This window comes from Dermochelys coriacea, chromosome 8 (assembly GCF_009764565.3).
Source record: "Dermochelys coriacea isolate rDerCor1 chromosome 8, rDerCor1.pri.v4, whole genome shotgun sequence".
Classification (NCBI taxonomy): Eukaryota; Metazoa; Chordata; order Testudines; family Dermochelyidae; genus Dermochelys; species Dermochelys coriacea.
The window spans coordinates 19,021,171-19,035,019 of NC_050075.1; the positions used below are offsets into that span (position 1 = coordinate 19,021,171).

Consider the following 13,849-nt stretch of genomic DNA (forward strand, 5'->3'; position numbering starts at 1 on the left):
ACAATCCCTTTCTGAAAAGCTTGGACCCTGCCAAACCCAAACTCCAGATCTGAATGTCCCTGAACTGTGGGTGTGTTTGGAATCTGAATGCAGCGCTGTAGCCTACAATTAGTCCCCGTCTTCGTAACAGGGGAACTTTAGGGGGAGGAATGAATGATCTGAATGCTGAGGCTTGAGCACATCACTGCTTTTAGCAGACAATCTCATAGCGGAAGGATCTAGTAGGAATGGCCGCATCCTCACAGTGGGGTGTTTTGAGTTTGCTTTATTTCCCCCTATTTCATAAATCTTCTAAGCGAAGCCAGCCCCACTATGCAGTAGCCATGGCCCTCTTTCCTTCACAAGAAGTTGGATACTATTCAAGAAGAATCATCATCGAATGACTGAAAACCGGCAATGGTATGAATTGAAGTCAAATGAAGCTAGCTGTTTCCTAGCTAAGCAGCTTCCGCCCTCTCAAATGGTCACCCAATGCTCTCTCAAAGGTGGTAAAGTCACCTTCTCCAAATTCCCTACCACCTTCCCCGTGGAATCAGCTTCAACGTTGATCCAATGAAAGCAGGATGGAAAAGACCCCCAGAAAACCTAGAACATGATGACTGGATGGCATCAACAGACACCCGTCCCTCACAGGCATCCTATCCCATAACATGCTCAGACACAGCATTGGGTTTCAATCAAGTCCTTACTTTGACCCAATTTGGATTGACTGATGGAATTACAGGGGGATCAAGTGACCACCCACCATCACATTCAACCACACTATCGATTAAAACTCACAACAGTCCTGGCTCCCAGGCCGTTGCTCTGACCAATCTCAGTACTAGTACTTACCTTAAAGTGCTGTACAAGCATTAAGTAATGAATCCTTACAACACCCCATCACAGAGGTCCTGACACCCTTTCACAGATAGGAAAACTGAAGCAGACAAACTATGACTTAGTGCGGGCCTTTTGCTTACAGGAACTGGACATGGCTTCAGGAGCTCCAGATTCTATTCCTGGCTCTACCAAACTTCCAGTGTGACCTAGCCCAAACTGCTTCATTTCTCAGTGGATCAGTTCGTCATCTGTAAAACAGTGATACACCTACCTCAGAGGGGTGTAGTGAGGCTAAAACATGCTCTTTGCGATGTACTCAGATAATAGGCGAATAGGTGTCCATATAAGTACCTAGTTGAAATGCCACAGGAAGACTGTTGGAGAGCTAGGACTAGTATGCCTCACTACTTGTTCTATGTAGCACCCTGGTTTTCCAAGCCTTGCTACAGACCTTATTAGCAAACACAGGTCAGAGTTTGTGCTTACGCCCACCCCCAGTGTTTTGTCAAATCTGTTTTTTTGACAATGGGAGACTCCTAATGGAGAACGTTCTAAATGCCCCATAGACTATCACTCTAAGTAATTTTGGACAGAACAAGCATGCATTTTTTCAGCCTGCAGCTGCCAAAAGCCCCACATAACCTGAGTGATAGGAATAAATGTCTCTCTCAACCAAGATGCCCACTTTTTATCCCTGACAGTGGGATCAGCTTGAGTTTGATCTCATTGCTGAAAGGAATGCTTAGTTTTCACACAATTGGTTGCATTCATCTTTCATCTACAGGTGTTGGCCCCAACCAGAGCTAATACTATTACTGGTTACTGCTCTGGCACCAGAAAGGAGCTGTTTTGTTTTGCAATGGGCCATGCACATGGATGATGCTAAATAATTAAATCATAATCCCAGTGTTCCTGCTATCTCTGGTGGGGTTTTATTTGAGTAAATTAGTCTGCCATGAATGTGCCTTCAGCACATAATATCAGCTGTCTAAGTATTTTTACCACCTGTATCACAGCAGTATTTGAGCACCATACCAGATACCAACAAGAGCTTCCCCTCACCCACTGATTCCAACACATGAAGTGGAAAGAGTTTTTTCCCCCTGTTGTAATGGATTATAAAATTCCAAAAAGAAAAGGAGTACTTGTGGCACCTTAGAGACTAACAAATTTATTAGAGCATAAGCTTTCGTGAGCTACAGCTCACTTCATCGGATGCATTTGCATTAGCTCACGAAAGCTTATGCTCTAATAAATTTGTTAGTCTCTAAGGTGCCACAAGTACTCCTTTTCTTTTTGCGAATACAGACTAACACGGCTGCTACTCTGAAACCTATAAAATTCCAGGAAGCCTTTGACCTGTGGGTGTGTTTAACATTTCATGGCAACTTTGCTCGTGACCATTCCAAGTTCCACAGTCAGTGGCTCGATCCCAAGAAAGCGTTGTCCCCCTCATATTAGTTCCATTGTTTCTGCTGAGGGCAAGTCATCCTTTCAGAGGTAAGGGAGGATCTAAGTTCCTTGGGCCCCACCCTGTGGACTTTGTCCAGGATCAGGAAGGAGTGTGAAGGGGAGTCAGCATGGAGTCTGAAATACATGTTGTAGATAGAGTAGGTAGATTGCCAAGGTCTTTCAGCCTTTTAGAACTACAACTTCTACCCTCATTCTAGACGAGGCTCCTGGATTTTGAACTGAGAGGGTTGGGATCCATCTCGCCCATCTACACAGCCTAATCAGCTAGCTGACTCCCACTCCTCAAACTGGCCTGAAAGATTTCTGTTGACCACTGAAAAGACCAGCAGAAGGATCTGCAGATGGCGACCCTGAGACACTGTACACCCTGTGTGGATGTTAACAAAACTAGGCAGCTCCCACAAGCTGAAAAATCTAATTGCAGATGGAATTTAGTGTTTAAAGCTTACCCAAAAAGTAATTTGATATAGCATCTAATTCAGTATAGGTGCAAGGGGCAGACAAGCACAAGTTAAAGGCTTCAACCCCATGGATGCTGGCACAGTCACAACTATCAGCCAAATGAAGGATTAAGACAACTTTTATACATGATCTCCAAAAAGGACAACTGTGGGAACAGCTGCAGAGCCTCAAGGTGGATAAGAGAGATCATTTCACTGAGTGATTTGTCCATCCCTCTGGGCCATCCACCTTTTCCTTTTCTTCCAGAAAAGCCCAGTTTCTATTAGTACTAAGAAAATATCAATAATAATTTTCTCTACACATCCTAAACAAACAAACAAACAAACCAACCAACCCCTGAAGGTTTTACATTTTGAATCTTAACACCTGAGCCACATCAATAACTACTATCCCTTACATACTGGGGAGCTGAAAGTTTTACTATGTTGCCAACTTTCTCGGTATCTTTTTTTTTAAAGACCCAGCTGTTGAAATCATAGGAATACACAACACTGTCAGTTTTCATTTAAAATTAATTCAATTTCTAGCCCTTAGAGCTGTGGAGGAAAGCTTGAAACCATAAAACAGGTGCCACCTAATGGTTCAGAAACCATAAAACAAACAAGAACCAATTTAAAAAAAAATAAGTCAATATCATAATTTTGGGGGGTCCTGGCTCATGATTTTGGAATGCTTATGGTTGGAAATATTGCATTGCTCTTAATTCTCCCTGAACTCTTTATAATTAAGATGAAAGAGTTTATTATGAGAGAGGAATGGAAACTGGAACTTTCATTGCCCCAAACAGTAGCAACTAAGTTTTCAAAGTGAGTCCCTGATTTTGCAATGTCTCACTTCTTGTTTCCCAATGTGAATGATGGTAGCCAGGGCCTTCTTTTTAGAAGTGTTGTAAATAACTCACATTGATTCCAACTGGAGCTGTAGGGGCTCATTTATCTGAAATATCAAGCCCACAATGTTTAAAGTTGAGCACCCAAAACCAAAGAACTCAAAGTCAGTGGTCATTTTTGAAAATTTGGGCCTAGAAATGTATCCAAGTTGAATTGGTTCTTCTTTCTCCCGGCATTGGTAACTGCAGCGTTACCAAGCAGTGGGAGAGGTCTAACCTGCTGCTACTGACCCAGCTCTGCAGTGGGATGGTGGAGACAGGCTGGTAAACACCACTATGTTTTAACTTAGTCCATTTTGAGTGTTTGCAACAGGTGTCAGCTTGGCTGAAGGTAGAGATTGAAGTCCTCTGTTTATCCCGGCTTGGGCAGTAGCAAGACAGGCTTCTCCCACATCTCACTACCAAACCTGTTCTGGAGGGGCCACATCTAAACAAGACGGGATAGCTCAGTTTTCAAATCCATTTGGTTCCTGACCTCTCTGAGACTGGCAAGAAATGGATCTCATTGTGGTATATTTAAAAAACCTGAAACCATCACTTTTTAGGGTCACTCTCCATTGGATTTCTTGCCCCCTTCCAAATACAGGAAAGCCGCTGAGGAGCTAAGTAACCTGCAGTTCTTCATTTCTAATATCCCAGCACCACCTTGTGGGGACAAGTTAGTATTAAAAATATAAAAAACAGAATCCACTCCCTAACATTCAGCAGGATCCAGGAGCTTCATGTTGCATCCGATGAAGTGAGCTGTAGCTCACAAAAGCTTATGCTCTAATAAATTTGTTCGTCTCTAAGGTGCCACAAGTACTCCTTTTCTTTTTGCGAATACAGACTAACATGGCTGCTATTCTGAAACCTTCATATGATAGTGACTGTTTGCTGAAGAGGGCGGAAGGAGGCACTACCATGTCTCAGGCCCCGTTGTGAAAGGGGAAGCATTAAGGTCACCTGCAATGAGCACCTTCCAGTAGTGCATATAAATGTGACTACCATGTCACGCAGGATTCATGGCAAAATCTTCAAAAGGAGACAGGAGCATCAATACTGGGTCTTAAGAGAGTAAAGGGAGCAGGGAGAGGACCAAACAAGGATAAGGCTGTCTCAGGAGGCACTGGAGTATTAGCGGGGACTTTTCCATGACCCCCTCACTTCCCAATCCCTATGTACCACCTTCCACCCCCCCCCCCCCCATGGGAACCTGCAGCCAACAGAGTTTTCCCTTTTACGGCCGAGGAGAAAAAACAAACTGGTGCAGCAAGTTGTTTGGAAGGAACACTTGCTTTCTGTTTTTTAATAAAATGTACAAAGTAATAAAGTCTTACATGAGGCGATACAACAGAGCTGTTACAGAGATGACTGAGCTTCCCGAGGGGCCTCACAACACAAGACAGAGGCAGCCATATCTGACCAGCATTGAGTGGAAACAGATGAACATTGTCACAACCCACAGACCCACCTTGCCCCTATCCACCTCCCACAATCCCTCCCCACAACCCACCCCCACACCGATTCCTTCTGAATAACCTGCCTAGCTAGATCGTTCATGTCACTGTCATCCCAGCTTTCTCCGCCCCCTCCTTACAATGCGGCATCACACAAGCACTCAACACGTATATTACAGACTCTTAACTTAGTGACCTGTCAGATTTGCATGCATGTAAAAATGAAAAAGAAAAAAATTAAGGCTATGCATAAACAGAAACTAAAGTAATATTTTTAAAGCTAGGTAGCAAATAGCGTTTGTGAAACATAAGGCTTGAGGCTTATTGATTCTTCAGCTCTTAACGGTTTTTAATTGCTTTTCCTTCTTAAATACCAATGTACCATTTTCCCCCTTGAATATTGGTGTTTCCTTCCCCGTTTGGGTGCTTAACTCAGGGAGGTTATATTGGAGCGGCCTCCAGGGGGCGCTACAATGCGCTTGCTGGCTGAACGAACACCTTCGTCGACCTGGGTACCTGAAATTAGGACATGACCACAAACAAAGGGAGGGGAGAAAGGGAAATTAGACAGTTGTGGCTCACAGGCCAACCAGTCAGGAGGCCTGTGGTCTTTGAGAAGGTCCCTACACGCCTCACTGGGGGCAGATTGTTCTTAAGAGACCTACCCTGCTGCTCCTTCACTTCCCTGTTCCTCCTTTCAGTCCAATAGTACCTCAGTGCCCTTAGGCAGCCAGCAGCTGCAACGACCTCCCTGTGGAGCCTCCCCACTGGAGCTGCGCTGTCAGGAGTGAGGGACTAGGAGGCAGTAGCAGGTCTCTGGCATTTAATCCCCTTTTAAGTCTGCAGGGGAAAAGGGGCTTGGGCAAGCTCCAGCCATCCCCCATCTAGAGGCCCCTCCGTGCAGCAAGCCCCACAGACTGGCAGGGGCAGCTCTCCCCAAGTCATCACCACAACTGTTCGTATGAAATCTAACCCCAGCCCCACCCTCTGGGACCTGGTATCACTGGGTTCTTCAGTCCATGAGTACGTAGCACTTTGCTGCGCAGAGACGGCTCACACTCACCTGACAGGCTGAATCCAGACTGATGGAGATTCCTGACGGGAGGCGTCTGCCGGGTGGGGGATCCCCTGGTGGAGCCTGCAGGGGTTCCACCTTTAGGCGTGGCTGTCAAATCGAACACGGGTCCATCATACATGCCTCTGGGCACAGCATGCATCTCGGCCATCTGTTGTGAGAGAGAGGGCAGGGAAGCAATGATGCTGCTTCTCTTAGTTACTGAGAGCACTGGCACTGGGAAACCGGGATTCCGGGAACAGCAAAGGGAGCCCCTCGATCTTCCACAGCCCTCATCTGATTCAAGGCCACCATGCCCACTGCTTAGGTCTGCAATGCTCTCCCCCACCTCACAGGGCTTGCCGTGCACCAGCACAGATGTCCACATTCCTGCTCCCTCACAGACTTCCTGTGTGACCTTGGTCAAATCCCTTAGCCTCTCCATGCCTCAGTTCCCATTTGTAAAAGAGCCCTAGGTCCAGTGCAACAAGCGAATCCTTCACTGTGGATTACTGCCCCCCCGATGGGGAGAAAGGTGTTTGCCCACTCCCTAGCCTCGTAGCCTTCACTTTCTTCAGTTACCTCCAGACTGGCCTTCCCACCATGTACAGCAACTTAGGAGCTGCTGTGCAAACAGCCCAACATGCTACCTCTGCTGGTTGCATATACCAGATATGCAGGTCTACACCCTTTGATGAGGCACCAGGGCCCAGCTCCTCTCCCATTGATTTCTGGTTTGAAATACACTAACCAGATAGCACTCAAAGGGCACAGTGACCAAAGCAGGAGAGTCCACTACTGGGGAAGAGGGCAACTCAGGCATGTAGCCTCATTGGCAGTACCATTACAGTGATGGGAGTACAGCACGTGCACACACTATGCCCCTAAGGAAGTTGCAGTGTTTTCCCACATCTATGGGACTCAATCTCCTACCCGGGTCTCCTCAACTCCTTACCTTCCTCCTGGCTTTAATGCGCTTGTAGACATAGTCTGCGAAAGGACTGCAGGGAATGAAGCGCCCAGCTCCCAGTGTCACATGAAGGTTGCCATCCTCCAGCATGATCTTCCCCTGGCATATGACAACCAGCGGAGCCCCACGCAACTCCATTCCTTCAAAGATGTTGTATTCAGCTGCCTGAAGCACATGGGGAAGGGCAACAGGAGCATGAACCAAGGCATTCTGCACCAGAGCCTGGCCAACTCAGATGAGGTCCAGACTCTGTCACTAACCAATACTCACACTGTGTACAGCCAAAGACTGGAATAGCCAGGGGTGCGAACAAGGACTGTGGCTAAGGACTAGAGCTCCAAACTGGCATCTTCCCCTGCTATTCAGGTGAGCATAGAGATGCACCAGTAGAGCCCTGTGGGGAGCCCAGGCCTGGAATACTAACTAGGGGAGTTGCAGGTCAGGACAGAGGAGTGTTCGATGCTGTATTCAGGCTCAGAACTAAAGGAGCAAGAGGTACTGCCACTCAGCATTCAGGAGAAGCACAGCCCATCTCCTAGAGCCAGGGGCTGAGTCGTCTAACTCTGCAATCCAGGACCGAGTTACTTTCTTACATCCAAGTCTCCTACCTGGCAGTAACAGAGCAGATAACCTATCATGCCGGCCAGTTACGCCAACCACCTCCCAACACTCCCCAGGCCAGCAGCTGACTTACCGACTGGTGGCTTTTGGCCGAGACAATCTTCACTGCATCAGGATCCCATATGACCAGGTCACTGTCTGACCCCACTGCTATTCTCCCTTTCCTTGGATACATGTTGAAGATCTTGGCAGCATTGGTGCTCGTCACTGCCACAAACTGGTTTTCGTCCATCTTCCCTGTGGCCTGTTCAGATATAAAATGGGTGTGTCCTCAATCTAATTGCATTCAGAGCTCCACAGTTCAGTAGGATCTCATGGGGAGGGAGAGGATGGTATCCAGGGAAACAGTATGCCCCTTGTGTGAGTTGTGAGAACAGAAATTTAACGAGTCCAGACTAAAATGCCCACCTCCCTTTAAAGCCGGTAGGATCAACTCAAGGTCAGCCACTGAAGCCGAAGGGGAAAACCCACTCACTGGAATTTGTTTAGAAAGGAATATCCCTGCATTAAAAATTACCTAGCTTTTGAAAACTGATATAAGGGGAACAAACGAGCTAGGTGAAACCTGGAGTCTAGCAAGCCTTAGGTATGTTTCCCTTACACAGATAACAGTAATACCCAGCTCTTATACAGAGCTTTTTATCAGACACTCTCAAAGCCCTTTACAAAGGTGGTCAGTAGCATTATCTCCGTTTTACAGATGGGGAAACTGAGGTGCAGTGCCTTGCCCAAAGTCAGCCAGCAGTCCACTGACCAAGACAGGACTAGAACCCAGCTCTCCTTGATCCCAGTCCAGTGCTCTATCCATAGGTCACACTACCTCTCAGCACTGCTGCATAGTTTACAGGTCCTCGATCCTCACCCTGAATAGGGTGCAGTGGGGGCAAAAGATATATCTGGCTTCAAGACTAAGCCTGATAAGTTTATGGAGGGGATGGTATGATGGGATAGCCTAATTTTGGCAATTAATTGATCTTTGACTCCTAGCGGTAAATATGCCCAATGGACTGTGATGGGATGTTAGATGGGGTGGGATCTGAGTTATTACAGAGAATTCTTTCCTGGGTGTCTGGCTGGTGAGTCTTGCCCACAGGCTCAGGGTTTAGCTGATGGCTATATTTGGGGTCAGGAAGGAATTTTCCTCCAGGGCAGATTGGCAGAGGCCCTGGGGGTTTTCCGCCTTCCTCTGCAGCGTGGGGCCCAGGTCACTTGCTGGAGGATTCTCTGCACCTTGAAGTCTTTAAGCCATGATTCAATAGCTCAGACATAGGTTAGGAGTTTGTTACAGGAGTGGGTGGGAGAGATTCTGTGGCCTGCATTGTGCAGGAGGTCAGACTAGACAATCATAATGGTCCCTTCTGACTTTAAAGTCTATGATTCTATAAATGTGCTCCACTCCCCTCACAATTCCCTCTCTCATTCCTGCCTCCTTGGCTTATGTAAACCTGCCATTGAGAAAGATGTCACCATGCTCAGGATCATGCCCCTTCCTCTGGGGGGCCTGGATGAGTTACCCTCCCCTGACGCCAATCCATTTCTTACCACTGCCTTGTCCCAGATGACGGACATCCGCTCCTCGATGCCATTGGTCCCTTCTGGGATTGCTGTGAAGTTGTCCTTCCCAATTGCTTTCTGTGCGGTGCTGAATGTGCAGTGAGCACTCCCCGAAAGCTGCAGGTCGCCACTGGTCGGGTGGGGACAAAAGGGTTAATGTAAGATGTTTTGTTGGCCTCAGGCATGATCTGCTCCAGTGTAAATGGAGAAGAGGGTCAGAGGTGACCTCTATGCATGGGCAGACCCTGATTTTGTCTGTTTCTTTTCCCCAAGTCCTGTATCTATGACCTTTCTACTTTGGGGATATCCCTGCATCTTCCTATGTAGCCACAGCCAAAGCCAATCAATGGACCAGCCTTTGGGGCAGTGCAGAGTCTTTTGGCCCGAGCACACCCGCTGCGGAGGATGGAAGCCACACTGGGTGGCTTGTAACAGACAGGATGGAAAACTGAGCTCAGACATTGCAATTAAACCGAAATGTGGTCAGGATACTGAGGTTAGTAGCCCAGCCCATGGGGTAAGTGCCATGGGATCTTTAATATTCACAAGTGGCCAGGAGTTTAGTTTTATGGTACATCTGAAAGAGCCAACCCTGAAAGATGCTCACCCCCTTAGTGGATCATCAGCACCCTACTGGGGCACAGACCTCACTGCAAGAGCCAAGTCTGACTGGCTGCCAAAAACATCCTCATTCTAGGCTCTACCCCCTTGTCTCTGGAGTCTCGGGCAGCTGGCACAAAAGTGCCCCCCTCTTGGACATGCCAAGATTACCTCCATTCTTATAAATGTGCCGTATCGCTGCACATGTGACATCTCCAGCAAAAGTAACCAAGCCAGGAGGCTTGCTTCAAGCCCATTTCATCTCAGCTGTTCAGAGAAGCTTCATTATTATTAGATTCCATGTCCCTAAGCCTGTTTAAAAAGCACCCCCAAAGAGCTTGCAGGGAATGAGCTGCGTGCTCTAGTCTGGTATATTTGTGTGTAAAGACACCAGAGGGCAGCAGCAAGCACCTCTAGTGACCGAACCAGCAACTACATATAGTTCTCTGGAAACTTCCTGTCTGCCGGGTATTCAGGGAGCAGAGAGGATGCAGGATAATAATGAAGTCATCCTAGTGGGGTGGGGGACGAGGTGGGAGGAAACAATCCTCAAAGCCATGTCTAACGATAAGGAGGAAAAGTATAGGGATTGCTGAGTTTCCAGATGGACTGGCCGTGAATCTGAAAAGCACAGAGACACAAATATGCTGAGCCTTGTGCCGTTGGTCAGGGCCTAGGAACCTCAGTTCTAATCCACTGATAATCTCTATCTCCCCTTCACAATTTCTGCCATATGTCTGACCTACTGCCCAGACAGAAACCCAACCAGACGACAAAACATGCTTCCTAATTGCCACCAGCTTTGTACCAGGACAAGAAAACAAGCCAAAGAGCCCAGCTGGGATGGGAGCAGAGATTCCTTTCATCTCTGGTTGAAGAATCCTACAAAAGAATATAAGGGGCTGCACACAGAGGAAATCAGTGCAGTTTGGGACAGGCACATGTGGGTCCCAAGGCTCTTCATACAGTTCCCCTTTTGGTCAGAGGCAGGTAAATGCAGTGCTCTTGTGAAGGGAGGGGTTGATAAGTCTACTCTGCACACTTTTCCACAACCCACTCAGCGAATGCACCTTAAATCTTGATCTGCAGCTATTTAATTTCTGGGACCTCAACACAGCTCTGCCAGTGCACCTCAGTGCTGATCTTGGGCACATCCTGCTAACCCAGTCTTGGAGCTGCCCAGGCTTCACGAAGTAGCCACTTCCACTCCTGAACTCCAGCAGCACCCCATTATTCCAGACATGCCCCTCCATACAATGCTAGTAATGCAACTCATTCCTGGCCTGCAGTTTCCTGTTAACCCAGTTTTGTGCCAACACACAACTCTATCTAAACACCTCATTCCTGTTCTGCAGCCCTGCTTATCCAATCCCAGGTTTTTCTTCAGTTAACACAGGAGTCAATACCATTGCTTTGAATGGTAAATATCCTCCACTGGCTAACAAGGACCAGCCACCATGTATATAGTTAAATATACAAACACTGGGGTAAAGCCTTTAACTTCCTACATGATGGACAGATCTGGGTAGCAAATGAACAGTGTCTGTGTGCACTATGTGTTTGTAGCAGCAGCAGTCACTCCAAGTAGATCATTTTGGAACCATCCTTCATGTAAAGCGTTCTTTACAACAGGGCCCATGTAAAAACAACAGGACTCGGATAGTTATTATTTGCTCAGTATTTTCAATATGGCAGAAAAGGAGTTGGAGAATCCAGCAGTTCATTCTGCATCCCACAAAGTAAGCCTCTCTCTTTTACTTTTAGAATTGTTAATCCCCTGGATCCAGATACCCCAGAACTTTGGGGCATTTCGAACATCAACCCCAGTTTTGCAACTTACAACTCAACAAATAGTTCAGTGCTTCCACTCTTCCTGCTGTGCCTCGCTGCTGAGTCCACAGCCCCCCCAAGTCACTGGCCCATTCAGAGTCAAGGTCCCCCTGAACAACCCCAGACCCACAGCAGTCTCAGGTTCCTGGGATGGAACTTCACTGGCACAGCCCCTGCAATTTCTTCAGTGCAATTCTTGTGGGGAAATGCGAGAGGTTTTCTCCCACTGCAAATCACCCACCTGGCCAGTAAGGAGTTGATGTAGTCAGGGGTTGTTGGGTCTGGACTCAAAGGTGGAGAGGTCACAAATGCAGCAGCCTTGGCCCAATTCTTGCTCCAATAGTGTGTCCCATCTGTGCCAAGACTGGCTGTGATAGGCTCACCGAACACCACATTCCCTGTAGAGAAGAGGATTATGAAATTGGACCTTCAATGGACAGATCACTTGGTTTATCTATTTTGATTTAGGATATTGGCCTGTGTGGATCAGACTGGGTGTGACCCTAAGTGGGAATGTACAGGAGCAGGGAGAGCAAGCAGTATCTAGTCTTTGCCTGTGGCACAGGTGCCAGGCATGATCCTGTTCCTGCCACTCAAGGACCTGGGGTCTCAAGTTGCTGAGGTGAAACCCCTGTGGGGTCAGTGACGGGAAAGGAAAGAACTTTGGGGATGGGCGATGCCGGGAACACCCAATGAGACAGCAGAAATCACGCTACTCAGGTTTATTGAGTCCCAACTTCGTCTGCGTATTTTCAGCTCTTTGGTACAGAGGCTGCATTTTCTCTTCATTTGTACTGAACACACTGGTGCCACTCAGCGAGCAACAGCATAAGTGTAGGAATCCTTTAGCTGGATGCATACCCTTTGTGCCTGTTGCCTTCATATCTAGCCCCAAGAACAACAGCCACACAGCTACCAGTGATTGGCACCCTAGAAATACCTGACAGGAGTCAGGAATCCCACTGGCTGGCAGCAGGGTGCTCTGTCCAGAACAGATCTCGCAATGCAAACTTCCAACCTGGGTCAGATACACACAGTGCAGCTTGACACACCGGGCGAATGGTCAGACCTCTCAGGGTCTGTTCAGTTTCATCTGCCTCATGTTCTCTCTCTCCCACTCCTCCCTCTCTGCACATTTCAGTCAAGTAAATATTTACCAAACACCGTCAAAGTTCTGGCCACCTCTGCACTCCACAGATCCAGTTTCGTCACACTGATAACAAGCCGGAGTGGGGGCAGCCAAAGTTTCCTTCTCTTCCCAACCTCTCTAGACCTGTGTGAAGGCCCCAGACAGCTCAGACACATGGAGATCTGCCTGCTAGTGTGAGGGGTTGGCTCAAGCGAGCCAAGATTTTCAAGTGTGTGTGACAATGTATACCTTCAAATCAGCGGCACTGCGATGGGTACCCGCATGGCCCCACAGTATGCCAACATTTTTATGGCTGACTTAAAACGCTTCCTCAGCTCTCGTCCCCTAATGCCCCTACTCTACTTGCGCTACATTGATGACATCTTCATCATCTGGACCCATGGAAAAGAAGCTCTTGAGGAATTCCACCTTGATTTCAACAATTTCCATCCCACCATCAACCTCAGCCTGGACCAGTCCACACAAGAGATCCACTTCCTGGACACTACGGTGCTAATAAGCGATGGTCACATAAACACCACCCTATATCGGAAACCTACTGACTGCTATTCCTACCTACATGCCTCTAGCTTTCATCCAGATCATACCACTCGATCCATTGTCTACAGCTAAGCGCTACGATATAACCGCATTTGCTCCAACACCTCAGACAGAGACAAACACCTACAAGATCTCTATCATGCATTCCTACAACTACAATACCCACCTGCTGAAGTGAAGAAACAGATTGACAGAGCCAGAAGAGTACCCAGAAGTCACCTACTACAGGACAGGCCCAACAAAGAAAAGAACAGAACGCCACTAGCCATCACCTTCAGCCCCCAACTAAAACCTCTCCAACGCATCATCAAGGATCTACAACCTATCCTGAAGGACGACCCATCACTCTCACAGATCTTGGGAGACAGGCCAGTCCTTGCTTACAGACAGGCCCCCAATCTGAAGCAAATACTCACCAGCAACCACACACCACACAACAGAACCA

The 13,849-nt window shown here is 47.6% G+C and overlaps 1 protein-coding gene across 2 annotated transcripts in view; it reads right to left on the reverse strand.

The window, feature by feature from the left end:
- Positions 1–4,905: 4,905 nt before the first annotated feature.
- DPYSL3 (dihydropyrimidinase like 3) overlaps positions 4,906–13,849 on the reverse strand; it is a 72,018-nt gene continuing 63,074 nt past the window's right edge. For both annotated transcript variants that reach the window (XM_038414255.2, XM_038414256.2), the window contains exons 9-14: positions 11,956–12,112; positions 9,273–9,414; positions 7,804–7,974; positions 7,095–7,274; positions 6,149–6,311; positions 4,906–5,601 (exon numbers count right to left, since the gene is read on the reverse strand). In XM_038414255.2, coding sequence (XP_038270183.1) covers positions 5,513–5,601; positions 6,149–6,311; positions 7,095–7,274; positions 7,804–7,974; positions 9,273–9,414; positions 11,956–12,112 — 902 coding nt within the window. In that variant the 3' untranslated portion in view covers positions 4,906–5,512. The remainder of the gene's footprint in view (positions 5,602–6,148; positions 6,312–7,094; positions 7,275–7,803; positions 7,975–9,272; positions 9,415–11,955; positions 12,113–13,849) is intronic.